We start from the raw sequence: 23,839 nt of genomic DNA, 5'->3' as shown, positions 1-23,839 counted from the left end.
TAGCTCAGTGTTAGAGCACTTGCTTAACATGAGCACTGAAAAACATTTTTTTGTTTTAATATGTTATACAATTGACAGAAGTTTGTGAAGGGAAACCATATATTAATAAAGGGGTGTGGTCTGAGTTTGTTAATTCATAGAATATTTTATATATCATTTCATTACTTAAATAAAGGTAAGAGTTTTTGTTAGTTGAGAGGGTTACTTTAATGAGCATATGAGACATCATTGCAATTATAGTATGGATGTTTTTTCACAGATGAATGGTTCTAAAAATACATGAAAGTAGTTTATTCTCAACGTAAAACTATTATACTTCTTAATTTGTTATTAAGTCCTCCCTCCATAGATAAACTCAACACTGCTAAAGCAAGTATGAGGACTTATCTTCACATAAGGGGGAGCGGTATCGCATGTTCCATTAAGATATTTAACTTAGTTAGATATTCCTTTTTCCCTTTTTATGTTTACTTCTTGAACTTTGTTCTATTTAAAAAAAATATTTCTTTCTGTTATTTACATTTGTCTTTTTTAAAAAACCCATTTTTTTCTGATTTTATTAGTGACTTTAAATGCACAAAAGAACAAAGTAATAGAAGTGATTTTGACTAATTACCTAATCTTGATGCTTTCTCAGTACACACCCAATATAGAGATGAAATAGGACAATCAGAAACAAGTAAAGTGTTTGAACAAAATTAAGTAAAAATATCAGTGATTTACCAAAGGACACCTATAAATAACATGATATAGTCTTATTTTCAAAGGATTGAAAATTACTGGAAGAAATTTTCCTTCCCACTAGCTTTGCAAGAAAGAAATAATCTTCTGTGAATATCCTCCTGTAAATCCACTGCAAATTGTAGTCTGCACAGAACAGAATCGGGGTGCCTAATCCCCTCTTTTCATGGTTTAGTCTATACAAAGAGCAGAGCTGGAAATTGGATCTTTTGACAGCAGTTACTAAGCAACAGAATTTGGATTTTTTTTTTTTAGTTAACATCCTAATATATCATGTGGCTGATTTTTGAAGTTTGTGCATGTCTTAGCTGAGAGAAGTAGACACCCCGGAAGTGACTACTGGTCCCAGTATGGCTGGGGGTGGATATTGGTTGTTCTCTTTAACATGTTGTATCCTTTGACACTTGTATCTGTGTGCTGTGTAAAGGAGAATATATAGTGTGGAACTTTCAGGCCCTGTGACCTTCAGAATATTAAGCACACTCACTCTGTGGAAATGTAAGATATTTTCCTGAAAAGCAGGAAGAACAAATAAAGGATTTTAAGGTCAATCCAGGAAGCTTTAGTGCTTTGCCAAAAGTTTAGGTCCACTTCCTAAGGCAATTTCATTAGAAGACAGCTAATGTTTGCTTGGTCTACTCCCAAGTTATTTTTAGAAACTAGAGATTATTACTGATAGCACTAATTTAAATTTGCTCATTTACGTTTTTATATGCTACCAAATAAGATTAGAGTATGCTTTCAACTAATTGCTGACAGATTTACTACATTTTGGATTTTCTAAGCCATTGAGTTCCTACTGTCATTAGATTTCTGCTAACTGCATTTAGGTACTTCATGCCAACTACTTCAAAATTGAGTTGAACGTTTTCAGCCTCCAAAAGAACCAGAAAGCTTGGCTTTACTTACCTAAGAGCACTAAAGAAGTTATAGGAAATGGAGGCTAGAATCTGCTCAGAATGTGCTTTGCGGTGGCTTGTGATTCTGAAAGGCTGGGATTAGCATGGAGCTAATACACTGTGTTCCCATTGGCATTTATGGGGACTCAGGAGCTGCAGCAGTGGTCTCTCCCCTCTTCACAAATGACTGTTGTTTGTCTGGAGATTCCAGGACTAGCCTTCTGTGTCTCAAGGGGTCACAGTGCCTTGCAGTATATTCATACCTGCCTCAGACTCAGTGCCTTCAACGTAGCCCTACCTTGAGCCCAGGTGTGTCACATTCCAGGTAATTTTGATACCCCAAGTCTGGGTCATACTGACTGCCTTTACATGCTAGAGAGATGAGAGTTGAATGGAAACAGTTGCATTATGTACACATCTGGAAAGAGGCCTGGGGGTTCTTCGTTTTCTAGAGAGTGTGTTCATTCTTTAGAGTGGAACGTATTATTTCCATGTTCACAGATGCTACTCTTTCCTACTGTTCCTTCTTGGATTCTTTTTTCTTTAGACTTCTCTTTCACACTTTCCACATGGCTCACAAAGACCCTGTATATCTGCTCTACAGAAAAGGTACTGATTAAACTACGATAACTATATGTTCTTTATATTAATTTGGGGGGAAGGTACTGGAGCTTGAACTCAGGGCCCTGTGCTTAATAGACAGGTGCTCTACCATTTGAGCCATACCTCCATCTCTTTTTGACGTAGCAATACTTTAAATAGGGTCTCATGTTTATGTCTATGCTGGCCTGGACCTCAGTCCTCCTATTTATACATCTTGTGTAGCTGGGGTGATAGGCAATGTGCAGCTTTTACTGGTTGAGATGGGATCTTGCTAACTTTTTGCCAGAGCTGGCCTAGAACTGCAGTTTTCCTTCCTTCCTTCCTTCCTTCCTTCCTTCCTTCCTTCCTTCCTTCCTTCCTTCCTTCCTTCTTTCCTTCCCTTTCTTTTCTTCTTTCTTTCTTTTTTTTTTCTTGGTTTGCACTCAGGGCCTGGGCTCTGTCCCTGATCTTTTTTGCACAAGACTAGTGCTCTACCACTTTGAGCCACAGCACCACTTCTGGTTTTTGAGTGGTAATTAGAGAGAATAGTCTCATAGAGATTGTTCTGCCTGGGCTGGCTTTGTACCTTGATCCTCAGATCTCAGCTTCCTGAGTAGCTAGGATTATAGGCATGAGCCACCTGTGCCTAGCTGCAGTCTTTCTTTGAAACTAGGATTATAGGTGCCAGCTTAGATTTTTTTTAATTAGTAGATTATTTTTTTTAAACTACATTACATTGGGGAGGGGGTGCTAGTGGTGGTTCATTGTTGCCTTTCCACATATGTATTCCATCCGAATATATTTTTTTTTTTTGGCCAGTCCTGGGCCTTGGACTCAGGGCCTGAGCACTGTCCCTGGCTTCTTCCCGCTCAAGGCTAGCACTCTGCCACTTGAGCCACAGCGCCGCTTCTGGCCGTTTTCTGTATATGTGGTGCTGGGGAATCGAACCTAGGGCCTCGTGTATCCGAGGCAGGCACTCTTGCCACTAGGCTATATCCCCAGCCCCCGAATATATTTTTTAATTATAATGTATTCCAAAGATTTTTTTTTTTTGCCAGTCCTGGGGCTTGAACTCAGGGCCTGAGCACTGTCCCTGGCTTCTTTTTGCTCAAGGTTAGCCCTCAGCCAACTTGAGCCACAGCACCACTTCTGGCCTTTTCTATATATGTGGTGCTGAGGAATCGAAGCCAAGGCCTCATGTATGTGAGGGCAAGCACTCTACCACTAGGCCACATTCCCAACCCTCAAAGATTTTTTTTTTTTTTTAGGTCCATAAAATAGAACCTCTAGCTCCAGCTTTAGCTGAGCTGGCTGCCTTGGGTTATTGCATGTTTGATCTGGAGCTGACCCAGTGGCTCTACTTTGTGCTGTTATAGATGACAATTATTAAGACTGAGGACAATAGGCACTATTTTACATTTTTTGTATCTCCATTGAGTACTTCTCCCTTTCTAAGATTATCTACCTAAAGTTGTAGAACTTTCTGGCTCAGTATGAAAACAGCTCATATTTAGTCTGGCAGCTAATCTCGTGCTTGCTAGTCAAATCTGAGAATCTTTTTCCCAGAGCCTGGACCAGATGACAGAGAGTTTTTGAGACTAGACATAAATTGTGTGTCCAGGGGCTGGGAATGTGGCCTAGTGGTAGAGTGCTTGCCTAGCATACATGAAGCCCTGGCTTCAATTCCTCAGCACCACATATACAGGGGGAAAAAAAAAGCTGGAAGTGGTGCTGTATCTCAAGTGGTAGAGTGCTAGCTTTGAGCAAAAAGAAGCCAGGAAGAGCGCTCAGGCCACGAGTCCAACCCCCAGGACTGGAAAAAAAAAATTGTGTGTCCAGAGAAGAATGATGACCTAATATCACACAGTAATACATATGTAAGAAGTGAATGAGGGGCGTGTATGTACATTTAAATTAAAGCAGAGTAGCTAGCAGAGGAGTTTCACTTTACTAGTCAACTGAAACTAATCAAGTTATAACTGGCATTGCACAACCTTTGTCATAGTTAATATGCTATTAAGAGAGGCAGCTGTGAGTCCTCCTCTCTGTGATAGTAATTAGCGTGCCAGGAGCAATCTATTAAAAATAACAAACAAACAAAAACCCCCTTTACCTTAAGTGACTGTCACTGGTATTTTTCTGCTGGTCCTGAGGCTTGAGCTCAGGGCCTAGGTGCTGTCTGTGAGCTTTTGTTGTTACTGTTGTTAGTTGTGGGGCTTGAACTCAAGGCCTGGGTACTGGAGTCCCTAAGCTCTCTTTTGCTCAAAGCTAGTACTCTACCTCTTTGAGCCACAGTTCCACTTCCAATTTTCTGGTGGTAATTGGAGATGAGTCTCGTGACTTTTCTGCCCAGGCTGGCTTTGAACTGTGAGCCTCAGATCTCAGACTCCTGAGTAGCTAGGATTAGAGGCATGAGTCGCCAGCACCCAGCAACAAGTTACCTCTCTTACTAGCACTCTCCCACTTGAACCACAGCTTCACTTCCATCTTCTTTTGATATTTTACTGGAGATAAAGAGCCTCATGGACTTTCTTGCCCTGGCTGAGTTTGAACTGTAATCCTGAGTAGCTAGTATTATAGGCGTGAGCCATTGGTGCCCAGTGGTATTTTTCTTCTAAAATATTACAAGTAGTCTATGAAGTCAGCTGTGAAGTAATTTGTAATGTTTCATGTATTACAATATCTAAGATAAGTTGGTGAGACTGTATACCACAGGGCAATTTATCATCCGTTTAGACCCAGAAATGTCCTTAGTATGTCACTATAACTAAGTGAGCTATGCATTGTTTTAAGAATAGAGAAGAGATGATTCAGGGAAAGCATAGTGCCATTGCAGCCAGCCAGGCCCCAGTAGCTCTAATCTATGCTTCCACAGCCTGATGGGGAGAATTATATGCTGGCCTTAGATTATATAGTAGAATACTAAAAAACACTATGAAAAGAAAAGCAGCATTTCAGCGATTCCCTGAAGTCATTTGAACTCTTAAGATGCTACATCAGTTTCAGTATTAGTTCAGTCTTTTAAAAGTAGGGGAAAAGCCCACTGGGTACCAGTGGCTCACTTCTGTAATCCTAGCTACTCAGGAGGCTGTGATCTAAAGATCGTGGTATTGTGATTCTAAGCCAGCCTGGGCAGAAAAGTTCATAAGACTTTGTTGTTGTTGTTGTGGGGCTTGAACTCAGGGCCTGGGTAGTATCCCTGAGCTCTTTCACTCAAAGCTAGCACTCTGCCACTTTGAGCCATAGTGCCACTTCCTGTTGTCTGGTGGTTAATTGGAGATAAGAATCTCATGGGGACTTTCCTGTGAGCCACCAGTGCCTGGCAAAAGTCCATAAGGCTCTTATCTCCAATTAGATACACACACACACACTCACTCGCTCATTCATGCACACACGCACACATCAGAAGCGGAGTTATAGCTCAAGCAGTAAAGTGCTAGCCTGAGTTCAAGCCCCTGGACTAGCACTTTTTAAAAAAATTAAGAAAAAAACGTGGAGCTGCTTCTAAGCTTTTCCATGGTTTTAAAGTCACTAGCTAAAAGCCAGAAAAAGCCTTCATTACCAGAAGACTGAAATACCTTCTTCTTCTTATCACTGGGAGTGAGGGGGTAGCTAAAGGTTCTTGTCTTCCTATTGTTCTGATATACTCTTGATTCCCAAATCGGCTTCTCCATATTTGTTGTTTTATCTCACTTGCTAAACCAGGAATCTTGGCTCCTGCTTTTCCCTCTTTGCCACACTTGTTCATTTGCCAAGTCTTTCCATTCTACCCATTCTGTAGTACTGTCCACTTTTTTTCATATCCACTCCCAGACTACTACCATCTTTCTCACCTGGAATCTGAACTGCTAATCACCTGCTGTCCTATTTATCTGTCAGAAATTGTTTCTAAAACATAAATCTGACATCTAAACTTTTCAGTGATACTGGGTATGGTAGTATATATGCTTGTAATCTCAGCACTTGGAAGGCTGAGATAGGAAGATCACAGATTCAAAGTTAGCCTATGAAATACACATATGTGTGTGTACACACACACACACACACACACACACACACACACACACACACACAGCAAGGCACTGTCTCAAAACTATGGTAGCTGTTATTGCCCTTATCATAACATTTCACTTCATTCAAATGAGCCTCTATGTTCAGGCTCAGTCATCACTTTCTGTTCTGTCTTCACCCACCACTCTCCACACAACAGCATCACTTCCTTATTTTAATTCTTGTTGACAGTATATCAGCTCTTGCAGCATTCCTGAATTTTCTCCTGCTTGCATCTTTTAATATTCAGTACAGTCTGTTTAGGATACATTTTTATCTTTTTCTGTTGGCTGTTTTTATTTTATAGTACTAGCATTGAACACAGTGCTTCATGCTTGCCAGGCAAGCATTCTACCACATGAGCTATGCCCCAGCCCTTTTTGTTGTTGCAATCCTCATGCCTCCACATTCTGTCACTGGGATTATAGATATGTACCAACATACCTGGCTGCTAGCTACTTTTTTTTTTTTTTTTTGCAATACCAGGTTTTAAACTTAGGGCCTAGCACTTGCTGAACAGGTAGGCATTCTACCACTGAGCCATACCTCCAGACCTCTGTTGGTTAACTTACTCATCCTTTAAATCTCAAATGTCATTTTTAAAAAATTTGGAGACCATCACTGACCTCCTAAGTCCCTTTATGAATCAGAATAGGCTAACGTGCTGCAGCAATGAGCAACCCCAGTATCTTAGTGGCTTTACTAGAACAGTGATGTTTATTCATCATTCACAGTACATATCCATCATAGCTGAGCTCTGTTCATCAAAAGTCTCTCAGAGACTTAAGCTAATTGGCAGTAGGGGCTTCATCTCATATGTAAATCCATGAGATCCAAGATAGGAGAAGTAATATGATGAACTTAGGTTATTTCAACTATTGAATCAGTTAAGCAAACATCATTACTAGGTCCTGTTCTGTGCTGGAGATACCATGAACTGAGTGAAGATTTTATCCACCACTGAAAGGGAGAGTAGGCCGGGATAGACAGGTAGAGGTCAGAGCAGTTGTTCTGATTGCTTATCTGCAGGCCGAAATTGTTGATAGTATTTAAGCCAGGAAAGGTGTAATTAGGAACTGAGTTAGATGATGACAGCGGTTATGGTAACTTTTTTAAATTGTTGCAAATATCTTTTGTTTGGTAGGCTTCTTGGTGTGTTTGCCTTTGTGTTTGTCCTAGGACTTGAATCTCAGGACCTGAGCAATGCCCCTCAGCTTTTTTTTTTTTTGCCAGTCCTGGTGCTTGCCAGGGCCTGGGTGCTGTCTCTGGGCCTCTTTGTGCTTAAGGCTAGTGCCTTACCACTTGAGCCACAGCATTACTTCCAGCTTCTCTGAGTAGTTTATTAGAGATAAAGAGTCTCAGAGACTTTTCTGCCTGGACTGGCTTCAAACAGTGATCCTCAGGTCCTCATAGTAGCTAAGATTATAGGCGTGAGCCACAAGTGCCTGGCCCCCTCAGTGTTTTGCTCAATGTTAACTATCACTTGAGTCACAGCACCACTTCCAACATTTTTTTTTGTGCTTAATTAGAATTTTCTGCCCAATCTGGGTTCCAACCATGATCTTCAGATCTCAGCTCAGCCTCCTTAGCAATGATTACAAGCATGAGCCATCAGCACCCCACATTTTTTTAAACTAGCTTTTTAACACAATATGAAAAATATTAATGAGTTTGGTTTACTCTATTTTAAAACTTACTTTTAAATCTTTTCTAATTAAAAGATACCAAGGAATATTATGCCAGCTCAATAGGCAAGATACAAGTTGGATTCAGATTGGAATGAACTGAGCCCCTCTTTCAGTCTCTGGGGCAGATCCCCCATCATTTACAAAAGGGCTTGTCTCAAAGCCATAGACACTTAAATTTGTTTTATACATAAGCCTGTTTTCCTGTCTTGTAAGTGCTTGTAAGTGCTACATCTTTGTCAGAATCTTAGTGCTTCCTTCACTGCTTGTTTTTCTTTTTGGTTGGTGTTGGGGCTTGAACTCTGGGCCTGGCACTGTCCCTGAGCTTTTCAGCTCAAGGCTAGCACTTGAGCCACAGCACCACTGCGGTTTTCTGGTGGTTAATTGAAGATATGAGTCTTACAGACTTTCCTGTCTGGGCTAGCTTTGTACCAGGATCCTCAGAGCTCAGCCTCCTGAGTAGCTAGGCTCACAGGAGTGAGCCACCTCCATCTGCCACCACTGCTTTTTTAATCTGAATTTCTTTGGCTGTCTTAAGACAATGGGCTCTTCTTATCTTTTATCTGTTTCTTTTTCACATAGCTCCATCTGATCCTTCATCAGAACTTTATATTCTTTTGTAAACTCTTACTGTTACAATTTTATTTGAGTTGATGGGATTCTTGTCTTTTAATGTTATTGTTGCCTAACCAGAGTTTTTACAGATAATAAAATGACATCCAATTTCCTTCTGCATATCTCTTAATTTTTAAGTGCCCCATCTTGCACTTGAATTATAGCACTGAACTCAAGCATCTGACATAATTAAGAGATAAGACAGACCAGTATGATAAACATGATGAGCTTTGTCAGTTGGCCGATAATCAGTACTTTGTTGGCATGTTCAGTTGTGGCATCTGCAGCCCTTTAGTGCTGAAAACAGCTTTAGCCAGTTCTCTATTCATCCATGATCCAATTATGTTGTCATTTAACTGTTTTGGGCCTCACTTTCCTTACAAGGACCATTTCAGCCCTAAAATCCTGTGATCTCTTAAATTCTAATTTGTTATAGTTTGAAATATTGGTGTTTTGTCTGTTTTGTTTACGTACTGCTCAGTAATTAACCAAATATAATCTGTAAAAATTGTCATAATTATAGAGGGCAGTGAGATGATGAATGTTTTTCTTTCTTCCAGATCTTTGATGATGCATACAAATCACAGCTCAGTTGTGTGGTTGTGGATGACATTGAGAGATTGCTTGGTGAGTCATTTGGCCATTGAACTCTGTTTCTCACATGACAACTTATGTTAAGTATTACAAGAGCCAGGCACTGATGACTCACACCTGTAATCCTAGCTACTCAGGATGATGAGATCTAAGGATCTGGTTCAAAGTCAGTCAGTTAAGGCAAGAAAGCTCATGAGACTTTTATTTCTAATTAATCATAGAAAAAGCCAAAAGTAACGCTGTGGCTCAAAGGGTAGAGTGCTAGCCTTAAGCAAAAAGGAACTCAGGGGCCTGGGAATGTGGCTTATTGGTAGAGTGCCTTCATTAAGCCCTGGGTTTGATTCCTCAGTACCACATAAAAAGAAAGAGCCAGAAATGGTGCTGTGGCTCAAATGGTAGAGCGCTAGCCTTGAGCACAAAGAGGCTTAGGGACAGAGCCCAGGCACTGAGTTCAAGCCCCAGGACCGGCAAAAAAAAAGAGCTCAGTACAGTGCTCAGGCCCAGAGTGTGAGCCCCAGGACCGGCAAAAAAAAAAAAATTACAAGAGCCAGTCAACAGTGGTGGCTTACACCTGTAATCCTAGCTACTCAGGAGGAACTCTGAGGGTCACAATTTGAAGCCAATCCAGACAGGAAAGTCTGAGACTCTTATCTCCAATTAACCACCAGAAAACTGGAAGTGGGGCTGTGGCTCAAAGTGGTAGAGTGCTAGCTTTGAATGAAAAAGCTCAGGGACAGTGCCCACACCCTGAGTTCAAGCCCCATGACCAACAATAGCAACAAAAATTACAAGAGAGGCTCAGAGTGTAGCTCAGTAGAACATTTACCTAGCACGTACAAGGCCCTGGGTTCAATCCCAAGCACTGCAGGGTAAAGAAATAGTGGGAGTTTTATAAGGGCAATAGAACTCTTTGGTCTTTCATGGAAATATTATATCATATCTTACATCTGATACCAACAATAATATTTGTAGTTAGATGCTTTGAGACCATAATTCCACTATAATAATACTTTCTTGTAAGAGCTCTCATTATCTGCCACAGAGTCTCCTAGCCATACTAAAGGATTAATACTTCTTAATTCTGAATACATTTGCTTTTCAGTATGTCTGATATGCCTATAGCTCACAAGTCCATTTGTGAACCTCAACAGAACTAATGAAGATTTGAGGGTTAGATTTAGTAAAACACTTGGAGACAGAAGTAGTAAGCTCTCTATAACTCAATTTTCGCTCTTATAACACAGACTATAATTTATAATTGCTTCTTTGCTTAACCCAGAGAGTAATTGTGACAAAATGTGATATTAAATGTTGGAAACATTCTGAAAGTTAGAAATGTTCTCCAGTAATTTCTAAAATATTTGTTAAATCTCTCCTATGAAGTATAGCCCAACAAGATGCAAAGATGACTAAGTCAAGTCACTGCATTCCATTCAGAATATAGTAAATAATAAAATTCATCTTACTTTTATATTTTACTCATTGTGAATTGAACCAATTTGGCATACATCTTTGTAATAATTGGAATACTGGATTGGCATTGAGACAGAAGTCAACCGATGCCTTGAATATCTGAGAATGCTACCCAACACCCGATTAATCTTCCCTAGGCTGTTCAGCAGAGTGTAGTAATAATTTCAAATGAACGGCTCATTAACAGCATTTCCCCCATGATATTTAGAATTATGTTAGGTCCTCTGTTGCTTTTTCTTTTTCCTTTTCAGTTTTGGCAGTGTTTGTTAGAAAGCAAAACAGGTATATCTATTAAGCCTTCTTAAATTAATAGTTTTACCTAATGACCTGGGTTTTGGTGTGCTGTGTTTGATCCGTCTCAGCCCAGTTTATGGGATTATTTCTTTAAAAGGTTTTAGGCACATACTTATAGCTCTGTGTAGATTCCTTTATCTAAACACAATTGAGATGTGTGGTCATAGCAACACTGCTATGGCAGGAATGTGTGCCCTCACAGTGTATTCTCATGTGTATGAGTAGACATTTTCTGTCTTCATTCATTTAGTCTGTAAGCATTTACAGAGCCCTTATTCCTGTGCTGCAATTATTTGGATCTCCAAAAATTAAGATGCTATCCACTATAAAATTCATTAGCAAAGTAGAATATCTATGTGTTCAGGATATTCAGAAAACAGAAGGATCTCATTTTTTTATCCCCCCCGCCCCTTCTTCCCACTCCTGGGGCTTGAACTCAGGGCCTGGGCACTGTCCCTGTCCCTGAACTTCTTTTGCTCAAGGCTACAACTTTACCTCTCGAGCCACAGCACCATTTCGGCCTTTTCTTTGTATGTGGTACTGGGGAATGGAACCCAGGGCTTCATATATGCTAGGCAAGTATTCTACCACTAAGCCACATTCCCAGCCTGAGAGATCCCTTTTGACTTCAGGAATGCCTGCAGGTAATTGTAGGTACAGGGCTGCAATATACCATGAAAACTAAGGAAGTGGCATTTATGCTGACTCTTGAAGTACTGAAGTTTTTAACAGATTGGGAGTTAGTTCTTAATTACCTGTTCTTCAGCATCAGAGGATCAGTCTTAGTGATTCTACCATCATCAAAATGACATTACAATTTCTTGTATTCTTTTCCCTTCTGCCCAGTTTTCTAGCATCAAATTTTCTTATCAATGTACTATTGTCTTAGTTTAAAGCAATTTCTTAGAAATACTTGACAAGTATATCTGGGTATTTTTCCTTTTAGAAAGAAAAACTATCCAAAAACATAAAAGACGTCTATATGAACTCAGAATGAATATTTAGAAACTTTAACCAAAAATTTAGCTAAGAGTTCTTATGTAATAATTTAATCATTTAGTTCATTGGAGGTATTTTTTTCTTTGACTTATAAGAGATAATGTTTCCTTTTTTTTTCTCTTGCCAGTGCTGGGGATTGAACTCGGCCTTATTCTTACTAGACTGACACGGATACTACCACTTAAGCCATCCTGTTTGCTTTAGTTATTTTGGGGATGGGTCTTGTATTTATGCCCACTGGCCTGGATTGAATGCTTCCTATTTAAGTTTCTTGTGTAGCTGGGATGACAGGTATGAACCACCATGCCTCATTATTGATTTGACTGAGGTGGGGCCTCACTAACCTTTTTGCTCAGATTGATTTCCAATTTTAACCTACATGATGTCTTCCTCCCAAGTAGCTAGGGTTATAGGCCACCACACTCAGCTGATACTTACTCTTAATACCAAGAAAATCTGAATGCTTCAATATGTACCTTGTGTGTATTGAATCTCTAAATACAACATTTCTCTTCCAGATTATGTCCCTATTGGCCCCCGATTTTCTAATCTGGTCTTACAGGCTCTTCTTGTATTACTGAAAAAGGCACCTCCTCAGGTAAGAAAAATAATGATAAGAAAAATTCCACAGAGTTTTTTTTCAGTAAATTACATATAATGATGTGCTCTCAGAATATGCTGGTTATGATAAACATGAAATTCTGTTGTTGAAGGGATTCTGAATTATCATTTGGTCTGGTCATCTGTCTTAAAATATATTATTTTCCTGATTTTTAGCGCTTTCTACCTTCTTCCCTTTGTCATCCTCAGAGACCTTATGGTATTAATATAGAAAATATTTAATATGGGCTGGGAATATGGCTTAGTGGTAGAGTGCTCACCTAGTATGCATGAAGCCCTGGGTTCAATTCCTCAGTATCACATACACAGAAAAAGCCAGAAGTGGGTGCTGTGGCTCAAGTGGTAGAGTGCTAGCCTTGAGCAAAAGGAGGATAGGAACAGAGCCTAGGCCCAGAGTTCAAGGCCCTGATCTGGCAATCAATCAATTTGTTTATATACATATATATTTAAAGTTGCTGCAACAAAAATAATTTATTTCCAATATCTATATACATATCATACCCATAAAAATGTTTTTACATAGTTAACATTTAAAAATTGGGAGAAAATAAGGGAGGGGTAACACTGTTTTTTTTAAAAAATATACTCATGGGCTGGGAATATGGCCTAGCGGCAAGAGTCTTGCCTCATATACATGAAGCCCTGGGTTTGATTCCCCAGCACCACATATACAGAAAATGGCCATAAGTGGCGCTGTGGCTCAAGTGGCAGAGTGCTAGCCTTGAGCAAAAAGAAGCCAGGGACAGTGCTCAGGCCCTGAGTCCAAGGCCCAGGATTGGCAAAAAACAAAACAAAACAACAACAACAAAAAAAACAAACCATAAAAAATGTACTCATTACCTGACTTACATAACTGTAGCTCCTCTATACATCACCTTTACAATAAAATTTAAATAAAAAAGAAACAAAAAAATCATATTTAACATTGTTACAATGGAAGAAACTTCCAAACATTTAAATTTATCTCTTATAATATTCTGTTTTTTATTTAAAAATAATTTATGCTTAAAGACACTTCAGTGCTTTTAAGAGAGAATAAATTTTCATTGCTGTGTTAAACTTCTGAACTTTTTCCTGGTTAATACTGTACACAGTGATTAAAGAGATACACTTCTTGGGGCTGGGGATATGGCCTAGTGGCAAGAGTGCTTGCCTTGTATACATGAGGCCCTGGGTTCGATTCCCCAGCACCACATATACAGAAAACGGCCAGAAGTGGCTCTGTGGCTCAAGTGGCAGAGTGCTAGCCTTGAGCAAAAAGAAGCCAGGGACAGTGCTCAGGCCCTGAGTTCAAGGCCCAGGACTGGCCAAAAAAAAAAAAAGAGATACAATTCTTGACCAAGAGCTATTTATAATCCAAAACAGATACTAAAATTTTAAAAATTTAAGAATGACCTGTAACATGTTATTTATTTTACTCTGTGTGTGTGTGTGTGTGTGTGTGTGTGTGTGTGTGTGTGTGTGTATGTGTGTGTTTATTGCATATGCTGATACTGGAGCTTGAACTCAGAGCCTTGAGTTCTCACTTAACTTTTCCCCTCAAGCCTGGTCATCTACCACTTGAGCCACATCTACACTTTTGTTTCCTGCTGGTTAAATGGAGATGAGAGTTCCTCTAATTTGTTTGCTTGGGCTGGCTTCCAACCTGATTCCTCAGGTCTTAGCCTTCTTAGTAGCTAGAATTACAGGCATGAGCCAATCGCACCCTGCTATCTTATGTTTTTTAAATCTCACAGCATCTGGCATAGATATTTGTACATGCATCCTTCATGAATAGTTTGTTCACCTATATATATATATATACATATATATATATTGATGTAACTTTATAGATGTAGCATCTTTTCATTGGTAGGCTTATGTGTTTTAGTATTGCTCAGAGTTTATCTGTGAATATCCTAAAACCATTGAATTGTATACTTTGAATGGATGAACTGAATGCTAGATGAACGATACCCTGTTTCTTTGAATTTTAATTTTTTTCTAAGTAAATACACATTATAAAAGATGGCTCTGTAATCTGCTTAAATTATCAAAGGAAAATTCTATAGAGAGAAGTGAGGAATGAGCATCTGAGGTACATGGCCCAGCTTGGAAGGAATCTTAGGAACAGCAATTTAAATAATTAAAAACAAGAGGATGTAGAGTCAGTGGTTCTTGCCTGTAATCCTACCAACTCAAGAGGCCAAGGTCTTCAGGTCTCAGTTCAGAGTCAGCCTGGATAAGAAAGTCTGAAAGACTCTTCTATTTAGCCAGCAAAAAGCTGGGAGTGAAGATATGGTTCAAGCAGTAGAATGCCAACCTTGAGCAGAGAAAATCCAAATGAGACTGCCAGGCCTTGAATTAGGCCCCAATACCAACACAAAAAGAAAAAGGAAAAAAAAAAAAGATGTGAAATAAATTTCTCTAAAGACTAAAGAGAAAGGGTATAGATATATGTCAGCAGCAGATACGCCTGGTTGCCTTAGTGATTGCAAGGATTCTCTGTTTAGAGAAGACCAGCCTACCATTAATCAGAACTTGGCTACTCTGACCTGGTCAGCTCAACAACCTGCTGTGTAAGCAAAATCAGTGGCAAGAGAAAGTAATATTTGGAATGTTTCTGAATGGCACATATTTAACAAAATAATTTTTTAAAATATTCTTCATCTGTACCACTTTGCTTTTAAAAATTAGTTTGTATTATCTCAAGTTTTCCAGGCTGACTTGTGTCAGGAATATTTGTCATTCTAAAATGGAAGCATTCGCTTCACCAAACCACTGCCACATAGCTTTTTCAGATGTTTGCAATTAAATATTAAAAGTGTATGCATCTGAATATAAAATGCATAGAGTGGTAGAAAACTGTGGATTTTTTTCATCAGCAAGGAAACAAAGGTACGGCCATTTTTCTTTAAAAAGAACTATACATATACGCTGTGCAGCAATGATATCAGCCACAGAATCCTCAATTTTGCATTTATTGAAATTCCAGCTTTCACACACAAAAATTGTGTGAGCATGTGTGCACATGCTCAAATAAAAGAATCCCTCCAGGGGCACTATGTTGTTATGTATCAAGATATTCTCTTTCCCCTTCTGCCCCTCCCCCACCCCTCCCTTCTTGTAAATTGGCTTATTAAAACTGGTTCACAAGCCCTCCTTTTTTCCCTTTGTCATTGCCCTGCTCTTGGATTTTCAGTGTAGAACTAAAAATTCTAGTCAGATTTCAGTTACTAGGATAATTTTCTTTGAATTTTAATTTTTTTCTAAGTAAATGCATAGATTTTTAATGAACCTGGTATTCAGTGGATTTGCTTTAAATTTAGCTGGAGAGTTAATTTCATGATTGATTTATTAGCCCTTCAAAAGTATAAAAAAGTGGTATCTGTAGTTCATGAAGACTGAAAAACATCACATTTTGTTTAGCATCTTTTTAAAACCAATTAAAAGCTTTTCTAAAATGGATTGAACAGGAGAAAATAAAACATGTTCCCTAGGTCTTTATTTCAATCAAGTTTCCCTGTGTTGTGCAGGAGAAGAGATCGAGGGGGGATAGAAAAATTGAAAAGGGCTGTCCCAGCAGGGAGCCAAGCCGGAGAAAAGGGCTTCTCTGAGAACTCAGCAGCCGCAGCTCAGAAAGCTCCCAGCCTGCTTCATCTACATGCAGAGTCACACAAGGCATGGGGGCGCTCACCGGCACACAGAGGTTTCACATGTGCTTCCCTGCTGATTCCTGTGAAAAGCTAACAATTGGCTTGGAGGGTAAAAGACCACTGCAGTTCACCCTCCCTGAGCTGGAGGTACAATTTGTCCAGTGTTAGGAAATGTCCGGCTTAGCAGCCAGAGGCTTGAAGACACCCCTCCTTCCAGTGAGAGTCCTAAAGCCGGCTCTTTTACTTGATGACACTGGGGCTCTTTTCAAGTTTTGCAGATTTATGGAAGTTGAGGGGGATGTGCTTTTCCAGATCAAGAGGATGAAAGCCTTGGTCTTAATGTCAAGGAAGAAGCCATGGCAAGGTGGGAAGGCCAGGTGAATAAATCCTTCTGCATACAGCTCCGGTGGCCGTGTTATTTTCCTTCCAGGTCTCTTGTGCCACCATTTTCTTAAAGTATGTGTAGATGTTCCAAATCCTACAGGCCTAAACATGAGGATCCCTCCACATCTATCTGCTTAAAATTAACTCTGGCTAATGACTAATATATATGTATACACACACACGTATAATATATGTAGTGTTTTATAAATGTATACACACATATAATTTAGAGAGAAACGAAATCTGAAAAAGAACTCAGGTTGTAAAAATTACTGTTTCCTTGTCCACTCTTGGAAATACTAGACACATTGACCTGATCATTTAATTCTGGGTACACTTGACATTGGGCATCCAAACTAGAAGCGTGAATCAACAGAATTGCCTTGTAAATTACAGAGAACTAATACCTTTCACTGCTTCCCAACAACCTCTGTACATCTTGATCTATCATTGCATCTGATGATATACTTGGTAAGTGAATGAGGACATGAAAACTGCCAGGGGGTCTGAGGCCCAGGTACTCCCTGCCTTCCTCTCACCTAAGGGAGTTAGTATCCAAGTCTTCATATAACTCACATGGCAGCAAAGCAATGGAAAACCGAAAACTAATCACTCCAAATTCACAGCAATGTTATCACAAGCCTATTAGTTAGGAAAGAGTTTTAACTTAGTTATAAAGTTGTTGAAAAAAAAGAAATTTTTCAATGTTCCAGTGCCTAGGAATATTACCTAGGACTATAAGGAAGAAATAGCCAAGTTTAATGGGGATGCCTTTAATCCCAGCACTTGGAAAGCTGAGGCTGGAGCGGGGAGAATTCTAAACTAGCCTAGGCTACAGGCTTTTTTGAGGTCCTGTCTCAAAATAAAATTTAAAGATAGAGGAAGAGAAAGGAGAGAGGCAGAGTGGGAATTGAGGAAAGAAGAAAAGGACAAAACTTACAGCTGGGAGGATAGAACATATGATCCAATAGGAAACCACAGATTTCAGAATGAGCCATATATGGGACAGCAATATTTGTTTCTCCTTGGGTTGAATTTTAACATCACAAGTCTGTAAACAAATACTTCTTTTTAATCCTTATAAGCCATTTTTGTAGTCTTACTTGAGCTATGTTATTAGGAAGTCTTGGTATATTAAGCAACTCTTCAAGCTTTGGGTTGCTTTAGTGAAATAAGCAGATAATGGAAGACTAAATCCTGCAGGCCTAAACATGAGTATCTCTCCATCTATCTGTTTAAAATTAACTCTGGCTAATGACTACAATATGACTCAATAAAATATATAACCACTTTAGGAAAGAGGTTTAGTCATTTTGCCAGACACATTAATTGTAATCACTGATGTGGTGACTCTTGCATTGAACTTCATCTTTTTTGTTTTAGAAAAGAGTGGTGATTGGCAGTTTTGTGGCCCAATATTCCCGTTTATTAAGTCAGTGACATTTTAGATGGCTACTACAGTTTGTGAAGTTTCTTTAGCTGTACCTTGTTTAGTTTGTACTTTCTTAGAAAGTTTTATGTAAATTGTCTATGTCTATATAATATACAAATGTAGATTACATATTATGATTTGATTAATCCTTTTATAAAACATTACTACAAAGTGTCTTGTTTTATTTTTGGATGAGTATATCTATAATAGGCATTTATGGTATCAAAGTGAATTATAAGCTATATGTGTTTATACACACATATATCTATACATATATACACATCATTTTGAATTAACTCAGAATATCTAAATCTTAGTCATTGGGGAAGGGTCAGTAGTATTGAAACAAAGTAGTTTCTCACAGCCAGAATGGCATCTCCCATACCCACTGCCCTAGAGAAATTACTCTCATGTGATGTCAACTTTAAGATGTTGGTTACAGAAACGTACAGTATCATGGTCCACCCTCTGTGATAGCACCTTCTCTGTAGAACTCCTTGCAGCAGACTTGAGGTCAGAAAACCTGAGGTTAGGCTTAGTTCAGATGCCTTCTGCCTTCATTGCTTGCATAGTTCTTTAATTTCTTTGTGACAGTTCATCTCCAATTTCTTCTACCTAACTTATCCCTCTAAAGGGCCTTGGTAAACTTGTGGGCTACAGTGATAGTCCACAGAAAAGATGGAACATTTAAGGAATGTATTTGTTGTAGAAAGTTTCCAAAGGAGATGAGTTTTGAGTTCTAACTTAAAATGCTCGGTACCACTTCCCTCCTGTGCATTACCAGGGAAACAAATGAACATCTGCCTCCCAGGTCATATTCTGTGAGATTTAGAAGCTTTCTAGCTACTAAAGCAAACACACCGTTCTGCATGTTGGAGATGCCTGCTATGAAAGGAAGAGCTCACTAGGGTGCGGAAGGCCAAAGGGTGTGACCACTGAGACATCCCTGAGGACCACTTGTCCTCAGCCTTTAGGGACTGCCCTACCTGCTTCCCTTTCCCTACAGCCACCTGGAGTGTGTGACAGGAAGTGTGCCTGGAAGACATTTCACTTTCTTTTCTACCTTCCTGAGCCTGAAATAGGAACTGATTTTTGGAAAATCCCTTAGGGATTTTGTTAGATAGTGTATGTACATTACAGGCATTGAGTAAGAACCAAAGAGGAAACCAGGGCCAGGACACTGTCATCAATATTCCTGCTATTGGGATATAGATGAAACTGGAATTTGGTGTCTCTAAATTATAACTCAGTCTGTAACCACATCACTGAGACAGCCCTTCTTATACTGAGGAGTGGAAAGAGTGCTTTCTCATAGGGAAGTCTCCAGACTGCCATCTGCGTGGTTCTGCCTTTAAAATGTATTTAATCACAAATGCGAGGATTACAGGCATGTGCCACCATGCCTGGCTCTATAGATACTACTTGAATAGTGTTTTTTAAGATGGTAGATCTGAACTATACATGAAGCTGTCACTGTCAGTATAAATGAGAGGATAGGAGTTGAATCAGAAAGAATTCAAATCCAGTCATTTAACTTCCAAACTTCAATAGTCTCATTTGAGAAATGGGAGAAAATTTACAAATTGTTTGTTTCAGTTATAAAAATTAAATAAGAATCATACTTAGCTGGGAGCCAGTGATTCACACCTGTAATCCTAGCTACTCAGGAGGCTGGGATCTGAGAGTCACAGTTCAGAGCCAGCCTGGGCTGAAAAGTCTGTGAGAACTCTTATCTCCAATTAACAACCAGAAAATTGGAAGTGGCACTGTGGCTCAAAGTGGTAGAGTGCTAACCTTAAGTGAAAAAGCTCAGGGACAGAGCCCAGACTCATGTTCAAGCCTCACGACCACCACCACCACCAACAACAAAAGAATCATAATTAATTAGAATTCTTTTAGACTAAAAAGCACAACTCAATTATTAGTTTATTATTTGTTTCAAAGAAAACTGACTTGCTGCATCATCATCATCATCATCATCATCATCATCTGGGCACCAATGACCAATGCCTATAATCCTAGCTACTCAGGAGACTGAGATCTAAGGATCTTGCCAGCCCAGGCAGGAAAGTCCATAAGACTTATCCCCCAGTTAACTACTCAGAAAAAGCTTGATGTGGTGCTGTGGCTCAAGTGGTAGAGTGCCAGCCTTGAGCACAAAGGAGCTCAGGGGCAGCGCCCAGCCCAAGGACTGGCAAATAATAATAATAATAATAATGAGGAAGAGGAGGAAGGGAAGGGGGAGGGGGAGGAGGAGGAGGAACAACAAAGAAAGAGAGAGAGAGAGAGAGAGAGAAGAACTTGCAATAAATGTTAGCATTACAGGTGATTTTTCCCCCCTGCATCTAGGTTATTATTTTTTTGTTGTTGTTTTGGTTGGTTGTGAAGCTTGAACTCAGGTCCTGGGCACTGTCCCTGAGCTCTGGGGCTCAAGGCTGGCGATCTACCACGTTGAGCCACAGCACCACTTCCCTAGGTTATTTTTTGTTTTATTTTGTTTTTTGTTTTAAATTTTCCTAATTCACACAGAGGCTAACTGGTGTCCTGTCACAATCATGTGTGAGAGAAAGATATGAAAACATGATACCTGTCATTATGTTACCATTACAGTGCAACATAGGCAAATGTTCCATTTAACTTGAAAATATTTCCTGAAGACCAGTTCTTGATCCTGATCTTGAAAACTGAGTAAAAGAGAAATGTAGTCAGGGTCATTGAGCCATGCTCCAGCATCCTACCTCTGCAGCATTGGAGAAATGGTGAAGGAAGCCCCTACAGACTTCAAAGCCAGCCTTGAACTCACTGGTCTCCTGCCTCCACTTCCCAAGCACTGGCATTAGAAGCACGTGCCATCAATATACCAGGTTTACAGACCTGTGTTAGGCTTCATATGGCATATTCTGTTTCACTGCTGGGAAGAATAGCAATTCATGGGAAATCAGGGCCTTCATTTTTCCTAATAACTGAGCATAACCTGTGTAAATGTCAAATGTTATACTATAACCTTTTTTTAATTTTTTGTCACTTCTCGGGCTTGAACTCAGGGCCTGGGCTTTTTGCTCAAGGCTAGTTCTCTACCACTTTGAGCCACAGTGCTACTTCCAGTTTTCTGGTTGTTAATTGGAGATAAGAATCTCATAGACTTTCCTGCCAGGTTGGCTTTGAACTGAGATCCTCAGATCTCAACCTCCTGAGTAGCTAAGATTACAGGTGTGACTAGCCCCTGGCTTAGCTTTTTTATTTATTTGCTTATTTAGGGCTTTGGGGACGTGATCTCACTATATAACCCAGGCTAGCCTTGAATTCTTGTCCTCGTAACTTGGCCTCCTGAGTGTTGGGATTCCAGGCATGTGCCATCATGCCCAGTGTTTAGCCTTTTTTTTTTTTTTGCCAGTCGTGGGGCTTGGACTCAGGGCCTGAGCACTGTCCCTGGCTTCTTTGTGCTCAAGGCTAGCACTCTGCCACTTGACCCACAGCGCCACTTCTGGCCGTTTTCTGTATATGTGGTGCTGGGGAATCGAACCCAGGGCTTCATGTATGGGAGGCAAGCACTCTTGCCACTAGGCCATATCCCCAACCTGTTTAGCCTTTTTTTAAGAGGGAAAAATTGCTACACACATCTTTGGTGTCTGAAGCAAAGTATAATAAGCAGGGTGTTAGTTAATGTTAATGAATGAGGATTGGTGTTTGCAAAGCATGTGTTGGTGTCACGAGTGGCTCTTAGCAGGGGCTGTTGGGAAAGAATGACAGTTCTTAGGGCAGTTCTTAGGCAATTCTTAGTGTGTGCTGTGTATTGCGTTCTTGTGCCTTTGTTATGGTATTGCCATCAGCTGTTACTTGCGGAATCCAAATGAATTAGGTCAGTCTGCCTGCCTGTAACAATTTCCTCTTCACCCAGATGCTGTTTCTTCCATCTATGTTAACTAAGGAGAAGGGGCTTTACGCTGGAGTGGGTTTGGCTGCAGTGTACAAAATATTTTACATTTCTAACTGCTGGTACAAAGATGAATATGTTACTATAATATATATTTTAAGGTTTTTCAACCTAAAATGTTTCCCCTTCCTATTGTAAAAGAAATGGGAATGTTGTGTTTGTGTGTGTGTGAGTATCTCAAAGTATTATGGGCTCCAGACATTGTGCCTAATGACTAGGTCTCTAAGTAAAGCTACCCATTTTCGCGGTCCTAGAAGTTAGAGGCATTTGCTTATTTCTCGGTTCTTGTCTGTGTTTTGGGTGGATAAAGTTGTTTAACAAGTTCCTTCTTCCCCATAAGTGAGACATTATCAGGGGACACATTGAATGCGTATTTTGAAAGGTGAGGGTGTAAAGGAGTAAGGTGAGTTGTGTAGCATTAAATGAGGACCGAGTGTGGAATACAGGCAGTTTTGAATATCATGAACATGTGATAATTGCACACTGGCAGAAAACTATTGAAAGCATTGTAATAAAGAGAAATGAGGTAAGCCAGGCACTCGTAACTCATGCCTATAGTCCTAGCTACTCAGGAGGCTGAGATCTAAGAATCATGTTAGAAGCCAGCTGTGACAGTAAAGTCCGTGAGACTCTTTTGTCTCCAGTAAATTACTCATTAGGGCTGGGAATATGGCCTAGTGGCAAGAGTGCTTGCCTCGTGTACATGAAGTCCTGGATTCGATTCCCCAGCACCACATATATAGAAAACAGCCAGAAGTGGTGCTGTGGCTCAAGGGACAGAGTGCTAGCCTTGAGCAAAAAGAAGCCAGGGACAGTGCTCAGGCCCTGAGTCCAAGGCCCAGGACTGGCAAAAATAAATAAATAAATAAATAAATTACTCATTAAAAAAAATTTTTTTAAACCAGAATTGGAGCTGTGACTCAAGGGATAAAGCACTAGCCTTGAGAGGGGGGGGGGGGGGGAGCTTAGGGATAGCACTAAGGCCCAGAACTCAAGCCCCAGAACTGTCTCCCCCTTCCACCACCTTCCCCCCAAAAAAGAAAGGAAAGAAGGGAGACAAGTGATAAGAGCATAGCATATCAAGCTAGAAGTTGAGTGAGCTGGGAATCTGTGGAGGTAGGGCTGGGTGCTTGCACTTGCTAATCAGTTTGTGTCCACCTTAGTTAAGAATACTGGGCCAAGTGGTAGAGTGCTAACCTTGAGCAAAAAGGAAGCCAGGGACAGTGCTCAGGCCCTGAGTCCAAGCCCCAGGACTGCCCCCCCCCCCAAAAAAAAAGTCTACATTTTTGGGCCTGGGAATATGGCCTAGTGGCAAGAGTGCTTGCCTCGTATACATGAAGCCCTGGATTCAATTCCCCAGCACCATATATACAGAAAATGGCCAGAAGTGGCACTGTGGCTCAAGTGGCAGAGTGCTAGCCTTGAGCACAAAGAAGCCAGGGACAGTGCTCAGGCCTTAAGTCCAAGCCCCTGGACTGGGAAAAAAAAAAAAAATACTGGGGCACAGCTGGCACTGGTAGCTCACATTTGTAATCCTAGGTATTCAGATGGCTAAGATCTGAGGATCTCAGCTCAATACCAGCCTAGGCAAGAAATTCTATGAGTATCCTGTCCAGTTAATGAGAGAGAGAGAAAGAAACAGAGATGTGGCTCAAGTGTTAAAGTGCCTTAATAAGCAAAAATGCTCAGGGACAGAGCCCAGTCCCCCAGTTCAAGCCCCAGGACCACACCAAAAAAAAAGGAAGGGGGTAGCTGGAAAGGTGGCTTAGCGGTATAGTGCTTGCCTAGCATGCATGAAGCCCTGGGTTAGATTCCTCAGTACCACATAAACAGAAAAAGCCAGAAGTGGCGCTGTGGCTCAAGTGATAGAGTGCTAGCCTTGAACAAAAGAAGCAAGAAGC

The 23,839-nt window shown here is 40.2% G+C and overlaps 1 protein-coding gene across 1 annotated transcript in view; it reads left to right on the top strand.

The window, feature by feature from the left end:
* Nsf (N-ethylmaleimide sensitive factor, vesicle fusing ATPase) overlaps positions 1-23,839 on the top strand; it is a 133,480-nt gene that overhangs the window by 94,413 nt on the left and 15,228 nt on the right. Inside the window, exons 16-17 of the mRNA XM_048367274.1 lie at positions 9,133-9,199; positions 12,451-12,530. Of these exons, the coding sequence (XP_048223231.1) occupies positions 9,133-9,199; positions 12,451-12,530 (147 nt within the window). The remainder of the gene's footprint in view (positions 1-9,132; positions 9,200-12,450; positions 12,531-23,839) is intronic.

Source organism: Perognathus longimembris, chromosome 17 (assembly GCF_023159225.1).
Source record: "Perognathus longimembris pacificus isolate PPM17 chromosome 17, ASM2315922v1, whole genome shotgun sequence".
NCBI lineage: Eukaryota > Metazoa > Chordata > Mammalia > Rodentia > Heteromyidae > Perognathus > Perognathus longimembris.
Note: the sequence above shows the minus strand (reverse complement) of the source record. Positions and strands in the feature narration are given on the sequence as shown.